The 20,978-nt window shown below is 38.6% G+C and overlaps 1 protein-coding gene across 1 annotated transcript in view; it reads right to left on the bottom strand.

The window, feature by feature from the left end:
- The window catches only part of LOC128574166 (N-acetylated-alpha-linked acidic dipeptidase 2-like), a 57,609-nt gene that overhangs the window by 12,990 nt on the left and 23,641 nt on the right, over positions 1 to 20,978 (bottom strand). The window contains exons 6-11 of the mRNA XM_053574832.1: positions 14,718 to 14,781; positions 13,566 to 13,633; positions 9,075 to 9,166; positions 7,669 to 7,759; positions 5,649 to 5,913; positions 874 to 955 (exon numbers count right to left, since the gene is read on the bottom strand). Of these exons, the coding sequence (XP_053430807.1) occupies positions 874 to 955; positions 5,649 to 5,913; positions 7,669 to 7,759; positions 9,075 to 9,166; positions 13,566 to 13,633; positions 14,718 to 14,781 (662 nt within the window). The remainder of the gene's footprint in view (positions 1 to 873; positions 956 to 5,648; positions 5,914 to 7,668; positions 7,760 to 9,074; positions 9,167 to 13,565; positions 13,634 to 14,717; positions 14,782 to 20,978) is intronic.

Genomic DNA, 20,978 nt, shown 5'->3' with positions numbered 1-20,978 from the left:
AGTATATATTTTGTTTTGGCACAGTAACTGAGATAACGCCAGAAAGGCTATGTTAACCACTGTGATAAAAATGTGTCAAATGGTTTATGTAGTGAGTGTATGATGCCCCATAATCATATCATTATATACAGTTATGATTTAATAAAAAAATTAAAAAAAAATAAAAATAAAAATAAAAATCACATTATTGATTTACTAAAAAAAAAAAAAAAAAAAAAAAGACAACAGGGTCTTGCTCCATCGCCCAGGCTAAGTGTGTGCCACAAAGCTCAGTGCAATCTCCAACTCCAAACAGGTGAGACCCCAGGCACGTGCCATCAGACCCAGCTAATTTTTTAATATTTTGTAGAGATAGAGTCCTGGTATTTTGCCCAGGCTGGTCTCAAACTCTTGGCCTCAAGTGATCTTCCCACCTCAGCTTCCCAATGCCTGGAATCATAGGCATGAGCCACCATGCCACAACGAAAAGAATAATTTCTAAAATGATGCATATGCGTTGCAGACAAGGGGCTGTAGTGAAATGTGTTACAAATACACTTAAACTTACATTACCAGCTATAGACAAAATTCTCATCAGCCAACAGTCTCTAAAGACAGTCTCTTTGGCCCTCGTCTTGGGATGAGATTTTAGTCCACCATTCAGAGCCACGTTCCTCAAGCTTTAATGTTGCTAAACTGCAAAATTCTAATTCAATATGTCTGGGTGGGGTCTGATATTCTGCTTTTCTAACAAGATCCCAGGTGCTGCTGCTGCTAGTGGTCTGCAGACTTTCAATGGAATAGCAATGATTTAGAGGTGAATGCTTATCTGAGTGAAAACAGTTCATTCTAGTCACAAGATTGCTTTTCAAACAGTAGGCATTTGAAACTTACTTATTAAGATCAACTTGTGTAAGTCTTCTATGAAAATCTGAAGCAGCCTCTGAGAAGTTTTTCACAGCAGAAAATAAGGAGTCTTTTTTAAAAATGGAAAAGTAGAAGAGAAATTAGTACACACGAGTGCTTATGTTTCAGAGGTTTACTTTCTTGCTCTCCTCACTCTGGGTTTGTAAGACTGAATAGATGCTGAAATGGTATTTCTCTACTATGCTTTCTTGGAGATCCATGAAAAAAATTTTTTTTTAAATATTACAACAGAGAAATATTATATAAAAATTAAAAATGGGTAAAATTTCCTCTTAAGAAAATATCTTTAAGAAATCTAGAACATAAGTAATTCCTTAACTCATACTTCACCAGAAAGCCTTTATTTATACATTTATTCAATACATATTTATTGGGATAACTACTGTATACTTAATACTGGATACTGGATACAACTATGAATAAATATGAACTACGATTCTGTAATTATTACAGAATCAAACAATAACAATTTTTGTTTTCAAAGAGTGCATTTAAGGTCTTGTTCAAATGAAAACACGTGACAAACCAATATATCCAACATGTGACAAACTCGGGGAAAGAAGACAAGCTTTGGCCTGGTCAAACCTTCCTTTAGTTGACTAAGTTTCTGAGGATGGTAATTAGGTGCTCAGTGTCTCTAGGTATCTTTTGGGGACTGGTTCCAGGACCCCCACCCCAATAGGTATCAAAATCCACAGATGCCCGAGTTCCTAAACATGCAGCATTAATATTTGCCTATATCTTATGCACATCCTCCCGTATGTTTTAAATCATCTCTAGGTTACTGATAATAAATATCCAATACAATACCCACTCATACTTCATTTGTGTGGATTTAACATAGTACTCAAAACACGGCAAATTCAGGTTTTGCTTTTTGAGATTGTGGAATTCCTGCCAATTTTTTGAACCACAGCTGGTTGAATATACAGATGGAGAACCCATAGATTCAGAGGGCCGACAATCTACTGTATTTTTCATGACAATGGCCTACTTACTGTTTTCCATATTTTTTCTAAAAAAACTTTAACATACACTATTGTTTTGTTGTTTGCATCAATCCTGTGATGCAAGCAACTAGAAGATACAGTATTCAATTTCCTGATAAAGCACTTAAAGCTCCAGATATAGGATTTCTATTACATGACACAGGTAGTGAAGGAAACATTTAGTCTAAGCACATTCAGTACAAAAGACCAGGGTATTTTAGTCCTAGATATTCCTGAAGTCCTAAATCATTTTTAAAATGACTTTTTTTTTGTTTGTTTTTGCATTTTTTGGCCAGGGCTGGGTTTGAACCCACCACCTCCAGCATATGGGGCCGGCACCCTACTCCATTGAGCCACAGGTGCCACCGCCCCCCCCCCCAAAATGACATTTTAAATGACATCACCTGTCATTTTTTTTTTTTTTTTTTTTTTGTAGAGACAGAATCTCACTGTACCGCCCTCGGGTAGAGTGCCGTGGCGTCACACGGCTCACAGCAACCTCTAACTCTTGGGCTTACGCGATTCTCTTGCCTCAGCCTCCCGAGCAGCTGGGACCACAGGCGCCCGCCACAACACCCGGCTATTGACATTACCTGTCATTTTTTAAACCTTGTTCAAATCAAATAATCTAATAATGAGTACAATAAAATCTAAGAGGAGAGAATTAAAGATTGAATTTAAATCAAGATAGCTAGGAACTGAAATTTGTCCCTGGGATTTAGTGACACTGGTCAATAACAGCTATGGCAAGAGCATTTTCTCCACAGAAGTAGGGACGTAAGACAGCACAGTGGAGGCGGCGCCTTTGGCTCAAAGAAGTAGGGTGCTGGACCCATATACCAGAGGTGGTGGGTTCAAACCCAGCCCCAGCCAAAAAAAGCCCCTGCAAAATAATAATAACCACTAACTGCCTTTTGGGTGGCACCTGTGGCTCAGTGGGTAGGGCGCCGGCCCCATATACCAAGGGTGACGGTTTCTAACCGGGCCCCAGCCAGCTAAAACAGCAGTGGCAACTGCAACAAAAATAGCCAGGCACTGTGGCGGGCACCTGTAGTCCCAGGTACTCAGGAGGCTGAGGCAAGAGAATCGCCCTAGCCTAAGAGCTGGAGGTTGCTGTGAGCTGTGACGCCACAGCACTCTACTGAGGATGACAAAAAAAAAAAAAAGACAGCACAGTGGATTGGTTGGTAGGAAGTAAAGAATGATAAAGCAGTAGTGTAGATTACGTATCCCTTCATTCACTGCTTCAATCATACCTGCATTCCTCCAATCGTACATTCATACATTCTCTCAGGAACAAATTTTTCCTGGCACTAAATGAAGAACTTTGATTGTGAAGGAAGCAGAACACATCAGGTAGAAGAAATCCTGTTGTTCAGATAGAAAAGATTTCTTCCTATGACTGCTTAAAGAAAGAAAAAATAAAAGATAGGAAAGATATGAGAATATATAATTTGGTGATTAGTTACCAATGATAACAGAGATTTTGAAAATATAGCAGAGAAAGGCATTAACAGGTCAAACCTTAGGGGAAGACAATGGTTAGAGGAATCAACTTTTATCAAAAAGCTCTTCTACAATAACTGTGTAGTTTCAGTCTGTTGAGTGCATCCTGACCTCTACAAACTAGTAAGAGGTAATTCCCCAAACAAGTCGGGATGTTCAGGATGACGTCTGGATGACGGATAGCTACAAATCTATAAAGGTCGTGCTTATTTCTCCCATTTCATCTTTCACCATATCCCCAATCTTTGCAGAGATACTCTGATTATGTAAACACAATCCTATATTTTACTTTCTTCGTTTTATTTTCTAGATTATAGTAGTACCTGCTGTTCTTCATAACTTCCTAAAGATTACTAACCCTTTATGGATAATAGTCAACGGTCATCACCCCACACCTCTTTTCTGGGCTCCTATGATAGTGCCCTCTATGTACCCCTAATAGCCTGGCTTTTGCATTCTTCTCCTGCCCCACCTGAGACTTCAAGTTTTTTTTTTTTTTTTTAGACAGAGCCTCAAGCTGTCACCCTGGGTAGAGTGCTGTGGATCACAGCTCACAGCAAACTCCAACTCCTGGGCTCAAGCAATTCTCCTGCCTCAGCTTCCCCAGTAGTTGGGATTCCAGGCACCCGCCATAATGCCTGGCTATTTTTTGGTTGCAGCCGTCATTATTGTTTGGCAGGCCTGGGCTGGATTCAAACCTGCCAGCTCAGGTGTATGTGGCTGGCGCCTTAGCCACTTGAGCCACAGGCGCCGAGCCAAGACTTCAAGTTTTTTCAGGACTATGGCTATGCCTTACACATCCTTATTTTGCCCAGGAAAAACAGAGTATTTGGTACGCAGTAGACATTCAGCACATATATGATATTTGCAATATATGCTAAGAATATGTGCCCCCAGAATAAAAGAAAAGAGTTACAATAAAATAGTAATAACAGGTAACATGTATGGAGCACTAAGTACCAGCCACCCCTACTCCTATATACTGCACACTTAATCTCCAGAATAATCTTTGGCACGTGTTATATTCTTTCTTTTCTCCACCATTTTACTCATATGAAAACTGACACATAAAGAAATTAAGTAGGGCGGCGCCTGTGGCTCAGTCGGTAGGGCGCCAGCCCCACATACCGAGGGTGGTGGGTTCGAACCCTGCCCCGGCCAAATTGCAACCAAAAAAAGCCGGGCGTTGTGGCGGGCGCCTGTAGTCCCAGCTACTCGGGAGGCTGAGGCAAGAGAATCACTTGGGCCCGGGAGTTGGAGGTTGCTGTGAGCTGTGTGAGGCCACGGCACTCTACCGAGGGGCATAAAGTGAGACTCTGTCTCTACAAAAAAAAAAAAAAAAAAAAGAAAGAAATTAAGTAACTTTTCCAAGCTCACACAGTGACCATATGGTTGAGCCAGTATCTGAACCAGGCAAACTGTTTCCAAGCACAATGTTCAGAGCTCCTGTACGACAGACATTATTATTTCATCTCTACTCTGTCGAACAACCACCACTGACCAGTTATAAGGGGAAGAAAGCTTATAACTATGTAGAAAATACTTCATGCAGATAAAATGCCAGAAGATGTATGCAGTAATAATACTGATAGTGGTAATAATTTTTTTTTTTTTTTTTTGTAGAGACAGAGTCTCACTTTACTGCCCTTGGTAGAGTGCCGTGGCGTCACACTGCTCACAGCAACTTCCAGCTCTTGGGCTTATGTGATTCTCTTGCCTCAGCCTCCTGAGCAGCTGGGACTACAGGCCACCACCACAACGCCCGGCTATTTTTTTTTTTGTTGCAGTTTGGCGGGGCTGGGTTTGAACCCACCACCCTCGGTATATGGGGCCGGTGCCCTACTCACTGAGCCACAGGCGCCGCCCTGATAGTGGTAATAATTAAAAACACGTCTGTAATAGAATTGGTGGTTTTCTCTACTTTTCAATCTTTTTGTAATAATGCTGCATTCTTCTGTTATTGTTTCTATAACAGTAAAAATGTTCTTGGAGACAATAATATAGGTAAAAATGTTTACCATCCCAATGTTTGTAGCAATCATATGGTCATAATGCATTCATCTTACACAGATCAGATTAAATCAGATTCTTTAATAAGAGTTTGTTTAAAAGTTTTTGTCTAGAAGTCAGAATTAGTGAGAAAGAGATATACTGTAGTATGAAGCAGTATGTATTGTTTGTAATAACAGATAATATCTTAAAGTTCTATCTTAAAGACTGTAAAATACCTGTCCAACCATTTCTTACCAAATGATACGCCATAGTCTCTCATTTGCTGGTCATGTTTCCTGGATAAGTTGTAGATACTTGTTGCATAGTTCTGCAAAGCTTTTGCATAGTCTTTAATATTGAAAGGAATGATCGTAGAGTCTGCAAGTTCATACACCAATGCTCCTCGTAACTGAGCCACAGAAAGCTGTTTTTTAAATGTGGGGTCATAAAAATTCTCTACCAGTTCAAATGTCTCATAAATGGTGTGGTATACTGGGTAGCTGCTGTACTTATCTGTTTTCTAAAAAAAAAAAAAAAAAATGGAGAGGGCCAAGCATAAACAAACATTAGATATTCAAAATAGAATATTTCATGTAATCACAAAAATAACTATAGAAAAAATACAAACATACAGCACACTGAGTTTTATCACAATGAAGCAAAAAATTAAAATCTAATTAAAATACTACAACCAAATATTCACTGCTTTAAAATTTTACGATTATTTGATAATTCATGTAACGTTCATTCAAAATGCTGCTCCTTGAAAAGTTTTCTTATTGTATTTTCAGTAACTCAGATTAGAAAATACATATTCAAACTGTACCTCAGAACAATTCAAAATTATCTGTCAGCTAATGGATACTTGTTGCATAGTAATAAAAGATCTGGGCAGCTAACTATGTAGTCAAAGGATAATTTATTTAAGTACCTTACTTCCCACACAGTGTATAGTCAAATGCCATTTAACCTATACTATATAATTAGGAGCTAAAATTATGAATGTGAATTATTACATAGTAGTATCCTATGTAAATACATTCTAAACTCTTTTTTTTTTTGGTTTTTGGCCAGGGCTGGGCTTGAACCCGCCACCTCTGGCATATGGGACCGGCACCCTACCCCTTGAGCCACAGGCGCCACCCTAAACTCTTAAGTCTGCTTATTCTAATTTCAGTTTTTACCATCCACTACCTTGTTACAGAGTCATTATTCTTGCTTTTTAGTATCACTAAAAGCATGCCCTGTATCAATCCCTTTCCTTTCATCTAATTGTCTGCTGCTAATCTGGAATGGTTTTCAAAACAGATAATTTTGTTCAAATTGATAACAAAGTATAAAAGTGAACAGGCCTTGAAAATGATTTAAAACACACCTTTTATGTATTAAGTTTAATGAATGTTATTATACAGCATTTATACACATATTTTGGTTACTTTGGAATTAATTTTCTTTCTTTTTTATATTCTGAATAGTCAAATTTGTTAGTGATATGTGTGTGTGTGTATATATATATAATGTCACATTACTTACATTTATATTAACATGAATAAGCAATATGTTGGTGTATTGGAACTGAGATTTAAAAATTGATTAAAATGTATGACAAACCTGTCTCTACTAATGTAATCTGCAGTTTGGTTTATGAAACAACTTATTACATTGACAAGCGTGTATGTTGGTTATATTACAAGTACTTGCATATCCACTCAGGATATTTGTGCGACAATAGTACAAACCAGTCAGTGCAGAACACAAAAGAGGATCAAGTTTAAAAAAGAAACTTGCTTTATTGCCTAACTAAAGAGGCCTTGCCTTAGATGACAGTCAGGACTAGAAGATGGACGAGGTGCTTACAATCAAGACTCCTAGTCTAGTTCCCCTCGACTGAAATATGTCCTCCAATCGCACTTTTCCTCAGGAAGAACACTTACTTCATCGCCTGCAAGATTAGTCTAGAGAAATGAGATTTTTCTGGCAAATCCTGCATCAGGAAAAGGATATGAACTACTTAGTACCGATAACCAGCTAAGTGTCTGGCATTACTCTGTGAACTGTCATTTCATTGAATATCTCTGATAAGGAAATATTCACAAAATAATTCAAATTATATCCTAGTCTATCTTCGAAGAGACATGTGGTCTAACTCTATCCCTGGAACTCTTCCCGGGTCACATGTCCACCAGATGTCAGGAGCCAAATGATTCAGAGACAGAGTTCTCACCAAAGGAATGTGGATGAAATGCTGTATTTCCAAAATAATAAAATGGTTTACCTTATTCTTAGTGTAACGGGCTCTGCCTGAAGCAATTCCAAGTCTCTGAAAATAAGCTTCAAAATCACTTCCAGATCCCAGCTTATTGATTCTAGATGTAAAATATAGTACACACACACACAGAGTGAAATAAATTATACAAAGCTAAATAAATGTGAAAAATAGCACAGGATTATATGTACACTTCTAAGAATTAAGTTTAACAACCCTCGAGACACTTTCTATCATCTGCTGAAAAAAATTGCAATAAACCCATAAATCTGAATTGAATGGCTTGGCGCCTGTAGCTCAGTGGCGAGGGCGCCGGCCACATACACAGGAGCTGGTGGGTTCAAACCCGGCCTGGGCCTGCCAAACGACGACAACTAGAACAAAAAAAAAAAAAAAAAACAGCCGGGCGTTGTGGTGGGCACCTGTCATCCCAGCTTACTTGGGAGGCTGAGGCAAGAGAATGGCTTAAGCCCAAGAGTTTGAGGTTGCTGTGGGCTGTGACACCACAGTACTCTACTAAGGGTGAGAAAGTGAGACTCTGTCTCAAAAAAAAAAAGAAAAGAAAAGAAATTGAGAACTTCAATGGGGGGGGTTGTTTATTTTTGAGACAGAGTCTCACTCTGTCACCCTCAGTACAGTGCCGTGGTGTCACAGCTCACAGCAACCTCAAACCTTTGGGCTTAAGCAATCCTCTTGCATCAGCCTTCCAAGTAGCTGGAACTACAGGTACCAGCCATAATACCTGGCAAGTTTTTCTTTCTTTTTTTCTTTTTAATGGTAAAGACAGGGTCTAGCTCTTGCTCAGGGGGGTCTCAAACTCCTGAGCTCAACCAATCCACCCTCCTTGGCCACCCAGAGTGAGAACTTCGATGTTCTTAAAATCCTTTTTTGTACTACTATTTTTGTTGAATTATCATTTTATAATAGAAACATGCAAATTTTCAAGAGACTGATTTGGAATATGGAATAAAGCTATAAGCTGCTACCATCATCTGCTGGTACAGCTTGAGTATCCCCCATTCAAAGTGCTTAGGACCAAAACTGATTCAGATTTCAGAATTTTTTCAGATTTTGAATATTTGCATACACATAATGATATATCTTGGGGATAGGACTCAAGTCTATACACAAAATTCATTTACATTTCCTATATATCAAATAATAGTTAATAACGTAGCAAAATTTTTGATTAAAAAACTTGGAAAACTACATCTATCTGTGTTCTATCACAAGCTGAAAGATTTAGCTGTGCTGGCCAGTCACCAAGACAAAGGCTAGACAGAGAAATCCTTTATTATTTTTTTATTTACTCATGTTATTGAGGCAATGCCTGAGAATTGCATATTTGGAGAAACAAAGGGAGAAGAAGTTATAATTTATTCCCTGGTAAAAAAAGATGCACACGAATACTTTACCTAGGAAGATTTTTATTTTCAGGTGAAGGGTCTTTCTCTAACCAGCTTTCATAAAGTGATTTACCCGCAAAGCCATCATCAGGGCTAGAGATCTAGACAGATAAACCGAATACTGGGAATTACAGGCAGAAGCAACCACATTCATACCAAAATAAAATCATATATTATTTGCCATCAACTTATATTTCTCTCTATATGTGCATATATATATCATGTTCATTTATAGAAAATGTATTTTTGATCACGTAAGCCCAAGAGTTAGAGGTTGCTGTGAGCTGTGTGAGGCCAGGGTACTCTACCCGAGGGCGGTACAGTGAGACTCTGTCTCTACAAAAAAAAAAAAAAAAAAAAAAGTATTTTTGGCAAATGGAAAGAAAGAATCTATCCCAAATTCTTTATTTTCATTTCTTAGAGACAGAGTCTTGCATGTTACACAGGCTAACCTTGAACTCCTGGGCTCAAGTAATCCTCCTGTCTCAGCCTGCTGAGTAGCTAGGACTACAGGTGCGTGCCACTGCAATGGGCTAGCCCCAGTTCTTGTTAATTTGTGATGTCTACCTGTTAGTAACTTCGCCATAAACCTAAGATGTAATTTCCTGCTTATTTTGGTAAAAAAATGTGTTTTTTTTGCTGTTTAGGTAAAATTTTTAATAAGAGTTTCAAATTTTTTACAAATGTCATCACTTTAATGTTTGGCAGCTTGGATTTCTTTTAGTGGGAAGACATTGGGAAAACTTAACATGTAATATCTATTTTAGTAAATTATTTTGCCCAAAGAGACCTACAGAGAAGCCTCGGGGCAATAGAGGCAATCTAGATTAAGCAGCGGAGCTTGAAATTAATTCAATTTCAAGCTCAGCTGCTTAAATTCATAATTTAATAAGGAAATTTTTCAAATAATTTCAAATTAATAATTGAAATTATTAATGTAAGTCCTAGTTTTGCAGGGCAAGTGGGAGTTGGTGGAAGGACTACTATTTTACAATGTCTAATTATGTTTAAACAAAGTTAGAATTTTATGGATTTAAAACACCTCTACATAACCTCACATTTCTTCTGTGAATTTTAAGCACTCCTGTACATGTATAAATATACACATTGTATAAATGTAAATGTACTTAGTATCAATGTAAATGTACTCTGAATGAAGGCAAAACATATTTACATTTACAAACTTAGACTTGCCTTGTCTTTCTCTACTCTAAGAAGAAACAGGGTCATGTGCTGGAAACATCATGAACTGCAGAGTCTAAATCCTATTTTAGATCTAGATTACTACATTATCAGCTATATACTTTTTGTTTATAACTCTTCTGTGTCCCAAAATAAACCCAAGGCAGACCCAACTTATGTAACTCTGAAAACATTCTAACTTGGTGTCTCATTCCCCCTCTTTAGACCTTAGTTTTCTCATCTGTAAAAATGAGAATACTAACATCTACCTTAATCTAAATATAATCCCCTCTAATATCTTCTCTGGTCTTTAGATAGAGTTTTGTTATTCCTTTTTCTGTGTCACTATTCATAACAATTTTTTTTTCTACAGATATTTACTTAGTGCTGAACTCAGTAAAGATGGGGAAATAGTATAAATGGAAAAATGAAAAACAGTTTCTACCCCTTGGACTTCACAATCAAATCTAATTGGAGATATATCTATATCTATATCTATATCTATATATATATATATATATCTACCAAACAAATATTAATACAGAGTTATGCTAAGCAATTAAAAAAAAAAAAGAATAAAGTGTTGTAAAGAAATGTGGATAGGAGATGTAAGATAGATGTGTCAACAGAAAAAGCCTTCCTGAGAAAATGGCAATGAAATTTAAGAGACTTTAATAAAGATGTTAGGTACTGTCACGTGTTTTTGAACATTTACCCAATTGAATTGAAATTATTTCAATTTCATACCATCTCTACTTTGATGCACAAAAGCTCTGTGTTGACACAGGCCCTTACCATTCTATCCAGTAGAAGGTAACAGTGGTGATTCACAGACTAAAGGTGAGGCTGGGAGTGGTGACTTGTGCTTAGCTCAGTCTGGAGGAGAGGGTACTTCCTCACCGCATACAAAGTCCTCAGCTTAAAACAGCCGTGGTAGGGGCGGCGCCTGTGGCTCAAGGAGTAGGGCGCCGGTCCCATATGCCAGAGGTGGCGGGTTCAAACCCAGCCCCGGCCAAAAAAAAAAAAATCACAAAAAAAAAAAAATAACAGCCATGGTACTCCACAGAACCATTTCCCCCAGCATGTTGCAGCAATAGCCGTGTCCTGCTCATTTCCAGCCAGCCAGAGAGGGCTACTCTGCTTCTGTCAAATTGCAATTGCTGAGAAATTCTATGCCATTTCTGACATCTTTTGGGGGTTGAATTCCCATCAAAATCCTTTCCTTTTTCTGAAATCATACTATCTTAAAGAAGTGCTAATCAGTACTCTGTCCCACACAATTTAGATCAGTTAAAAGAGAGAGTGTCTCTCTATGCCTTGAACTGCTGGGCTCAAGCTATCCTCCTGCATCAGCCTCCCAAGTAGCTACAATGGCAGGTGCATTCCTGCCCCTGGCCTGATCAGTCCCACCTGCTTTACCTCATGCATTGCCAGAACTGCTAGCCCTCTTCTGACTTATCAACACATTGTCCCATTTCGTGCTCCATCAGGCAGCCCCTCCTCTCTGTTAGCTCAGTCCTCTCCCTCCCCTTACCCTACCATCATGTCACCAGCATGGTTTGACTGTTTGTGCCAACACACTCTACAGGGTGACAAAACTGTAATGATCAGTACGTAGGATGGTAAACAAATGTCCTCTTCGTCTACGTGGTCTTGATATGGCAGTAGGTAGGCATTCACCTTTGTAAGAAGGGGCATAGACATAAACCACTCCCTCATTAGCTCCCAAATTCCTATTGTTTCTGATATCAAAGGTAGAAGAGCCATCTCTCCAGCACAGCACAAACCATAAGCTCCTATTCTGAAAAGGGCTGTCCCAATAAGGATTTTATTTAAGCCTGTTTGTAGATGAGATGTTTCTATGGGACATTCTGATCAAAGGACTAAGGACATCAGTTACCCACAATGGTGAGAGAGTGGGAATGAGGATAATGAAAGGACTCTCGTTTTCAAAAACAACAGTAAAAAGGGAGGGGCAAGATTAAAAGAGATTAGGAGATAGTATCTAGAGAAAAGTGATACCTACTTCCCAATGTCACCTAAAGCTGAGCTCAAAGCAAACATTTCTGTAAGTAAATTTTATGGCAGAGGACTACAGCAGAGCCTCCATACTTGACCAGCTCCCTATACTGACCACCTCTTTAAGATGACCTGATTTTCACAGACCAGACATGCACCACATGTACATATCAGTACAGCAGGCCAACTTCCTTAAGTGGGCCACCTCCTTATGTTGACCAGTTTGTTACACTCCCTTGTGTGGTCAACTTACAGAGGTTCTACTGTATTTAAATGAAGGATACAGATATTATGTAATTTTTAGAGATTCAGAGTGTTAGCTTTCACAGTATTTTTTTTATTTCTAAAATTAATTTAATATTTATGAAATTTATGTGTCATCAATAAGTGTGCAAAATTATTTCTATGATATCTTTAGGCTTGCTACTTATTCACTACATGGACATATATAATGAGCAAACTTGTTAGAAATTTTTTAATAATTTCTCCATGACCAGATTTCTGAACTTCTTGGCCTATTTCTTATGACTTATTTCTTACCACCTTTCCATCACCACCTTTTCTATAGGCCGTACTTAGCTACCTACAGATCAGGGAAAATGTTCTTTTCATCCCTCTACATCTTCTGAAGTACTGTGTCCTCTGCTTAGAATGAGACTCCCTTACCTCTACAGCCTTTCTTTAAAGGTAGCTGATTACTATTATAAGCATTCATTATTCTGAAAACATCTTCCATGGTTCCTAACTCCCCCCAGCCTTCTTTATTCCATAACTGTTCTCCATTGCCCTTACTATGTCATATCAAATCTTCTGGTGAACTAGAATTCCTCATGTACAAGTCTGTGTTCTCTCTAGCTTGCCAAGTCTTTGAATTTAATGACCCTGTCCTTCTATCATTGTTCATGCTGGAATTCATTTTATAAGGCCTGCCACATAGTAACAACTCAGTATTTGTTGAATGAATGAATAAATCCAAGTAGCAAAGGCAGTTTTTGAACCCCCAGCTTTGCCTTCCAGCTCAGTGTTCTTTCTGGTATATCAAAATGCCTCTGCCAGATAAATATTATAAACCTGATATATCATAACTATGTATACAATTATTAATAAGAATATAAGAAAAAAGAGACTGATGATACTATCTTCATAGTTACATCATGTAAGTAAACAGTAAATAGTATATTAAAGATTTTCATTTTGACTTGTCATTTACATGTGATGTCATTACAAATAATCACCACAAATTTAGGAGAAATGTATACATTCATCAGCAAACACATGACAACAAATGTCCGTATGTACCTCTTTTGTCAGTTTATATACCAATTGGTGAAGAAGGGGTGTACAGTCAACTCTTAGAGTATAATTGCCTGAAAGACACAAAGAATATTATTTCATATTTCTCAATACAATTCCCTCTATGTTTACCTCTTAACTTTATTTTCTAATTTTAGTGTGTTTGTTTGTTTTTTTCAGCTTTTGGCCAGGGCTGGGTTTGAACCCACCACCTCCGGTATATGGGGTCGGCGCCCTACTCCTTTGAGCCACAGGCACCACCCTATTTTCTAAATTTAAACAAGAGATAATTGTCCTCAAATCACAGGCAGTATTCTCATGGAATAAAACAGAGTGGAAATCATTCCTTAGGAGGAAGACAGGCTGAAGCACATATTTTGGACAGAAGAAGGTCTAGGTGGACTTTGGTTGTTAAGCAGCACCTTCCACAGAAATTATAGGAGTCATCTTTGTGGCAGCATTTCTTAGGGGGATTTGGCCAAGGAAATGGTAAGGCTGCAGCATTCATTTCTTATTTTTTTAATTCAACTCAATAACATATGTAGTGTATCAAGACATTAGACAACAGCATGTCAGTCTCCAGCAAGTCTGCTCCAACAGGCATCTAAAGTAACGACGATGCAATAAAAATCGAGAGACGTGAATCTTATCTGTCGGATCCAAAAGGAAGTTTTTATTTGTGTTTACTACAAATTTGTTATGATAAATAACAGGAAATATTTCTGTATAAAATTTTGTATAGAAATAGTGCAGCCAAATTCCTTTAATATCTACATAAAAAAAAACGTGGTTAATACTAGAGTTTTAAGTAGTAGTCTAATAAAGGAAAATGGTAAATACCACATCCACCAAGAAAATTAGGACCAATAGCTTAGTCATGAATCCTACGGATGGATTCATATTAATAATTATTTTCTTTGTGGTAAAAATGGAAAATGAAGGTGTTATTAAGGTTATCTCTTCAGAAAAGCTCTCATACAAGTAAATAATATATTAATGATTTTGTTTTGACTCGTTATTCATGAGTCAACTATGTTCTGTCACCTGCTAAAAGTAAGACCACAAATTAGGGAAGGTTATTAACAAGTTGAAATTTCTAGGCTTAAAGGGTGATATACTGCTCAGCAATAAATAAAAATTATCTGAAATAAAACTTACCTTCTATAGATGAATCTGAGTTGATATAAGCAATGCTTCTCTCCTGGAGTGTTTTGGCATTCTCCTATTTTTGAAGCAAAGTTACTTAATTCATATTTACAATTGTGAAAATGTAAATAAGATAAGCAAGTTAATTTTATGAAAGAGTAGTTTACAAATACCTTTACGAATTAAACACCTATGCCTGCCTCTGAGCATAATTTCTGAGAAAATACTGATTATCGATTGACTGACAACATTAATGCAATTAAAACAAGAATGAAGAACATTATGAATTAGTAGCTACTGTTCATAGCAATAGTAGACATCCCTAAAGAAAAAAATATTTTTAAAGAACGGTTCCTTAGGGCGGCGCCTGTGGCTCAGTCGGTAAGGCTCCGGCCCCATATACCGAGGGTGGCGGGTTCAAACCCGGCCCCGGCCAAACTGCAACCAAAAAATGGCCGGGCGTTGTGGCGTGCGCCTGTAGTCCCAGCTACTCGGGAGGCTGAGGCAAGAGAATCGCTTAGGCCCAGGAGTTGGAGGTTGCTGTGAGCTGTGTGAGGCCACGGCACTCTACCGAGGGCGGTAAAGTGAGACTCTGTCTCTACAAAAAAAAAAAAAAAAAAAAAAAAAAGAACGGTTCCTTGATTCTCTGCATCAGAATATGCAGGGCTATGGCTCTAGGATTCTGGAACTCTACCCTAGATCTTCTGAATCAGAATTGCCCAAAGTAAGGACCAGAAGTCAATTATTTCCTAATAAGTAACACTGGCAACTAATTATTACATACTTAAATTTTGAGATCCACTGAGAGTGAATATGCATATATGAAAAAGTTATATTTTTCACTTTTTTCTATATTTATAAATATAGATATAGATGTGGATATAGATATATATGTAGAGAAATTAAAGAATAAAAAAAGGGTGGGGAAAGGAAGTGGGGAAAGGAAGAGCAGAGAGAGGGAAGGAGGGAGGGGGTGGGGTCTTGGTGTACGACACACCTTTTGAGGGCAAGGCACAAGTGTAAAAGAGAGGGACTTTACCTAGCAAATGCTATCAGTGTAACATTTGTACCCTCAAAGAATCCCCAACAATTAAAAAATAAATAAATAAATCTTAAAAAAAAAAAAAAGAATGAAAAAAGGAGAGGAAGTCCGAAAAAGTTAGAGGGAGAAAAGGAAGGATAGTTAAGACAAAAATAAGACTCTCACACACTCATGCGCACACACTACGCAGAGGCAAGAAAGATAAAATAGAGGGAGACCAGTGTAGTCACACACAGGGGAACGTGCTGATGGAGTCTTTCACCTCTCTCAGGGGTCCTCAAACTACGGCCCATGGGCCACATGCGGCGGTGTGATTGTATTTGTTCCCGTTTTGTTTTTTTACTTCAAAATAAGATATGTGCAGTGTGCATAGGAATTTGTTCAGTTTTGTTTTTTTCTTAAACTTTAATCCGGCCCTCCAATAGTCTGAGGGACAATGAACTGGCCCCCTGTTTAAAAAGTTTGAGGACCCCTGCTAGCTAATTACCTTACGAGAACATCTTATAGTAAACTTATTTAAAGCTGCGTATAGTTATGGCACAAATAAAAACTGTCAACTCTTTACACTTGCCTGCACAGTCCAGATGATAGTTGCCTCCGTTATAAATATAAAACCAGAGTTTCCATTATAATAGGTTTACAGTAGAAATAAAAATTATTTCTTATGTGTATTTAAAGGAGAGAAGTATGCTGCTGAATATGACCAAGAATCTGGTACAAAACTGGAAAGAATATTAAAATTGTCTTTTAAGGCACATGTATACAAGTTAAACCAAAGTATATTTATCATTTTGTATCTTAGATTTCTTTTACCTTTAACCTGCTGAAATTAAAAAAAGACACATCTATTTATGTATCACAAGAAATTATATATTTCTAAAGTAAATGACCTTCAACGAATATAGAAGCAGGAAAAAAAAAGTGACCTAAAAGTGAAATTTGATTCAACTAAATTAATATTCTACTTTTAAAATGCATATTCATAATATAACTGTAGTAATAAAAATTTGCAATATAAATGGAATCAAAATTAACGTACACAAATCAGGAGCATTTCTATATACTAATAACAGCCAAACTCAAAATCAAATCAAGAACTCAATACCATTTAAAATAGCTATATAAAATAAAATAAAATACTCAGTAATACACTTAACCAAGGAGGTAAAACATCTCCACAAAAAGAACTACAAAACACTGGTGACATAAATTGTTTGACATGGATGGAAAAACATTTCATGCCCATGGATTGGAAGAATCAATATGTAAAAATGTTCTTATTGTCCAAAATGATTTACAGGTTCAATATTATGCCCATCAAAATACCAACATCATGGGTGGTGCCTGTGGCTCAAAAGGGTAGGGCACCAGCCCCATATGCCAGAGGTGGTGGGTTCAAGCCTAGCCCTGACCACAAAAAAAAAAAAAAAAAGAAAAAAAATACCAAGATCATTGTTTACAGAATTTGAAAAAATCCTAAATTTCATATGGCATTTAAAAAGGCCCAATTAGCCAAAGAAAACCTAAGCAAAAAGAATAAATCTGAAGGCATCACATTATCTGACTTCAAATTATACTACAAGGCTATAGTAACCAACACAGTATGGTCCCGGTATAAAAGTAGATACATAGATCAATGCAACAGAATGGAGAACCCAGACATAAAACCATATACCTACAAACAACTGATTAGAAAGTAACTGGAAAACCATGTGCACAAGAATGAAACTGGATCCCTATCTCTCGCCATACACAAAATTTAACTCAAGATGGATTAAAGACTTATATGTAAGACCTGATACCATAGAAATTCTAGAAGAAAATTTCAGGAAAACTCTTCTGGATATTGGCCAAGGCAAAGAATTTATGACTGAGCTCCAAAAGCAATACAACAAAAACAAAAGTAAATAAACTTAATTAAACCAAAAAGATTCTATACTGCAAATGAAAAAAATCAACACAATCTACAAAATGTGAGAAAATATTCACAAACTGTGCAACAAACAAAGGACTAACGTCAGAATCTACAAGAAACTCAAACAAATCAGCAGGAAATACCAAATAACCTGAACAGAAAAAGTGGGCAAAAGACACAAACACTTTTTAAAAGATGATATAAAAATGGCCAATGAAAATACAAAAAAATGTTCATTATCACTAATTATCATGGAAATACAAATTATTAAAATAAAATAATGAGATACTGCCTTATCCATGTCAGAATTACTATTAAAAAATGAAAAAGGCACAAAAAAAAAAGCAGCAAATGTTGGCTTATATGAGATGAAAAGGGAATGCTTATCCACTGTTGTTGCAAATGTAAATTTGGAAATGGAGATTTCTCAAAGAACTGAAAGTAGACCTACTATTTGATTCAGCAGTCCCAGTACTGGGTATCTACCCAAAGGAAAAGAAGTCATTGTGTCAAAAAGACACGTGCACTTGTGTGTTTATTGTAGCACAATTCACAATTACAAAGATATGGAATCAATCTAAGTGTCCACCAACTGGTAAGTGGATAAAGAAAATGTGATGCTCGCCTGTAGTCCCAGCTACTCAGGAGGCTGAGGCAAGAGAATCGCTTAAGCCCAGGAGTTGGAGGTTGCTGTGAGCTGTGTGAGGTCACGGCACTCTACCGAGGGCCATAAAGTGAGACTCTGTCTCTACAAAAAAAAAAAAGAAAATGTGATGCATGCATATGGATGTATATTTACATACTCAGTACAAGTGAGCCATAAAAAAGGAATGAAATAACATTTCTTGCAACAACTTGGATGGAATTGGAAACCATTATCCTAAGTGGAATATTAGGTATCTCAGGAATGGAAAAACAAAGACCACTTGTACTTACTTATGAAAGGGAGTTGAGGGCGGCGCCTGTGGCTCAGTGAGTAGGGCGCTGGCCCCATATGCCGAGGGTGGCGGGTTCAAACCCAGCCCCAGCCCAACTGCAACAAAAAAAAAAATAGCCGGGCGTTGTGGCGGGTGCCTGTGGTCCCAGCTGCTTGGGAGGCTGAGGCAAGAGAATCACATAAGCCCAAGAGTTAGAGGTTGCTGTGAGCCGTGTGACACCACGGCACTCTACCCGAGGGCGGTACAGTGAGACTCTGTCTCTACAAAAAAAAAAAAAAAAAGAAAAAAAAAGAAAGGGAGTTGAATGAGATGTATATGGTCACACAGAGTGTAGCACAAGAGATTTTTGAAACTTGAGATCAGGAAGGCTGGGAGGAGGATGAGGCATCAGGTACAAGGTACACTACTCAGGTGATGGGTACACCAAAAGCTCTAACTTCATGACTTCACAATTCATCCACGTAACAAAAAAACCACTTGCATCCCTCAAATCTGTTGAAATTAAAAGCAGCACAGGGGCACAACTACAATAGGGACTCTACCTAAGAAACGCAAACAATGTAACCTAATCTTTTATGCACTTGAAATTTAAAATTAAAAAAAAAAATAGGGCGGTGCCTGTGGCTCAGTCGGTAGGGCGCCGGCCCCATATACCGAGGGTGACGGGTTCAAACCCAGCCCCAGCTGAACTGCAAACCAAAAAATAGCTGGGCGTTGTGGCGGGCGCCTGTAGTCCCAGCTGCTCGGGAGGCTGAGGCAAGAGAATCGCTTAAGCCCAGGAGTTGGAGGTTGCTGTGAGCTGTGTGAGGCCACGGCACTCTACTGAGGGCCATAAAGTGAGACTCTGTCTCTATAAAAAAAAAAAAAAAGGAACTGAGTCAGAAGGAAGCTTTGTTTTTTTTCTTTTTTTTTTTGAGACACAGTCGCCCTCGGTAGTGGCGTCGTAGCTCACAGCAACCTCAAACTCTTGGGCTCAAGCGATTCTCTTGCCTCAGCCTTCAGAGTAGCTGGGTCTACAGGTACCCGCCACAAGGCTTGGCTGTTTTTAGAGATGAGGTCTCACACTTTCTAAGGCTAATCTGGAACTCCTGAGCTCAGGCAATCCACCTGCCTTGGCCTCTCAGAGTGCTAGGATGAAAAGCATTTTTGAAATTAAACACAATGGCATGTCAGTATGCCATATATATATATCTTTTTCTTTTTGAGATAGAGCCTCAAGCTGTCCCCCTGTGTAGAGTGCCGTAGCATCACAGCTCACAACAACCTCCAACTCCTGGGCTTATGTGATTGTCTTGCCTCAGCCTCTCAAGTAGCTGGGACCACAGGCGCCCGCCACAACACCTGGCTATTTTTTGGTTGCAGCCATCATTGTTGTTTGGTGGGCCCAGGCTGGATTCGAACCCGCCAGCTCAGGTGTATGTGGCTGGTGCCTTAGCCGCTTGAGCCATAGGCCCCGAGCCTAATATGCCATATTTTAAAACAACTCAATAAAACCTGGATTTATCAGTAATAAAAAGTAACGGCAGTGGAGAGGAAGGAAGTAGTTACATAGTATACTGACCTGTATAAAATGTATGAGTTTACCTATAAGTTTAAGAACTTAGAAATTACTCAACAGACAGGCTAAAGGCAAAAGATGAAAGAAAAAGGGCCTAGGAGAGACATTTAAAGAAGAACTAGTGACAATCAATCATATCTGAAGGAAAAGAAAAATCACCTCAGGGAGAGGCAAGATGGCTGACTGGAACCAACTTTCCACAGAGGCTCCCGTCCAGAAGGAGAGTTGACGGACAGAAGCTTGTCAAGTAAGCTGATGGTTTGGAGCTGAGCCAAGAGAGATACTGAAGAGGGCACATCACCCCTGCTGAGGTGAGCTGCGACCCCAAGCAAATAACCAATAGCTACAAAACACATCTCCAAGTGGATGGGAAACCCCTCCCCCATGAGAAAAGCTCACAATGTACTTTCTACAAAGTAGAAAGCAGAGCAGAGTTCAGATGCCCTCCTATTTTATCCCATGGGAGAGACCTGCTAAAAACTGGAACTCCTTCCCCAGAGAGAACCCACTTGTGTGCCTTGGCATTCTCCAACTAAACATATACTCTGCCTGCAGTTCTGATCTCCCAGCACTCCCCTCTGCTACCACCCCAAAGTCTGGAAGCCTGTCCCCCGGAGTCCAGACTCTTGGGCAATTTCCAGAGAGGTACGGGCAAGGCGAGGGCTGCTACAAGTCTGTGCTGACTCCACACGCAAATGCACCAGGGGTTTGCGCCTGCCAGTGTCATAGGTAGATCAATGTCTCGTCGGCCAGGCTGCCACACTCTGCCACCAGCCAGCATGGGGAGCTGAAGCCTGACTACCTCAAGTGCTCAAAGGAA

This window comes from Nycticebus coucang, chromosome 21, assembly GCF_027406575.1.
Source record: "Nycticebus coucang isolate mNycCou1 chromosome 21, mNycCou1.pri, whole genome shotgun sequence".
Classification (NCBI taxonomy): domain Eukaryota; kingdom Metazoa; phylum Chordata; class Mammalia; order Primates; family Lorisidae; genus Nycticebus; species Nycticebus coucang.
The sequence above is the reverse complement of the archived record's forward strand: the minus strand, read 5'-3'. Positions and strand labels throughout refer to the sequence as shown.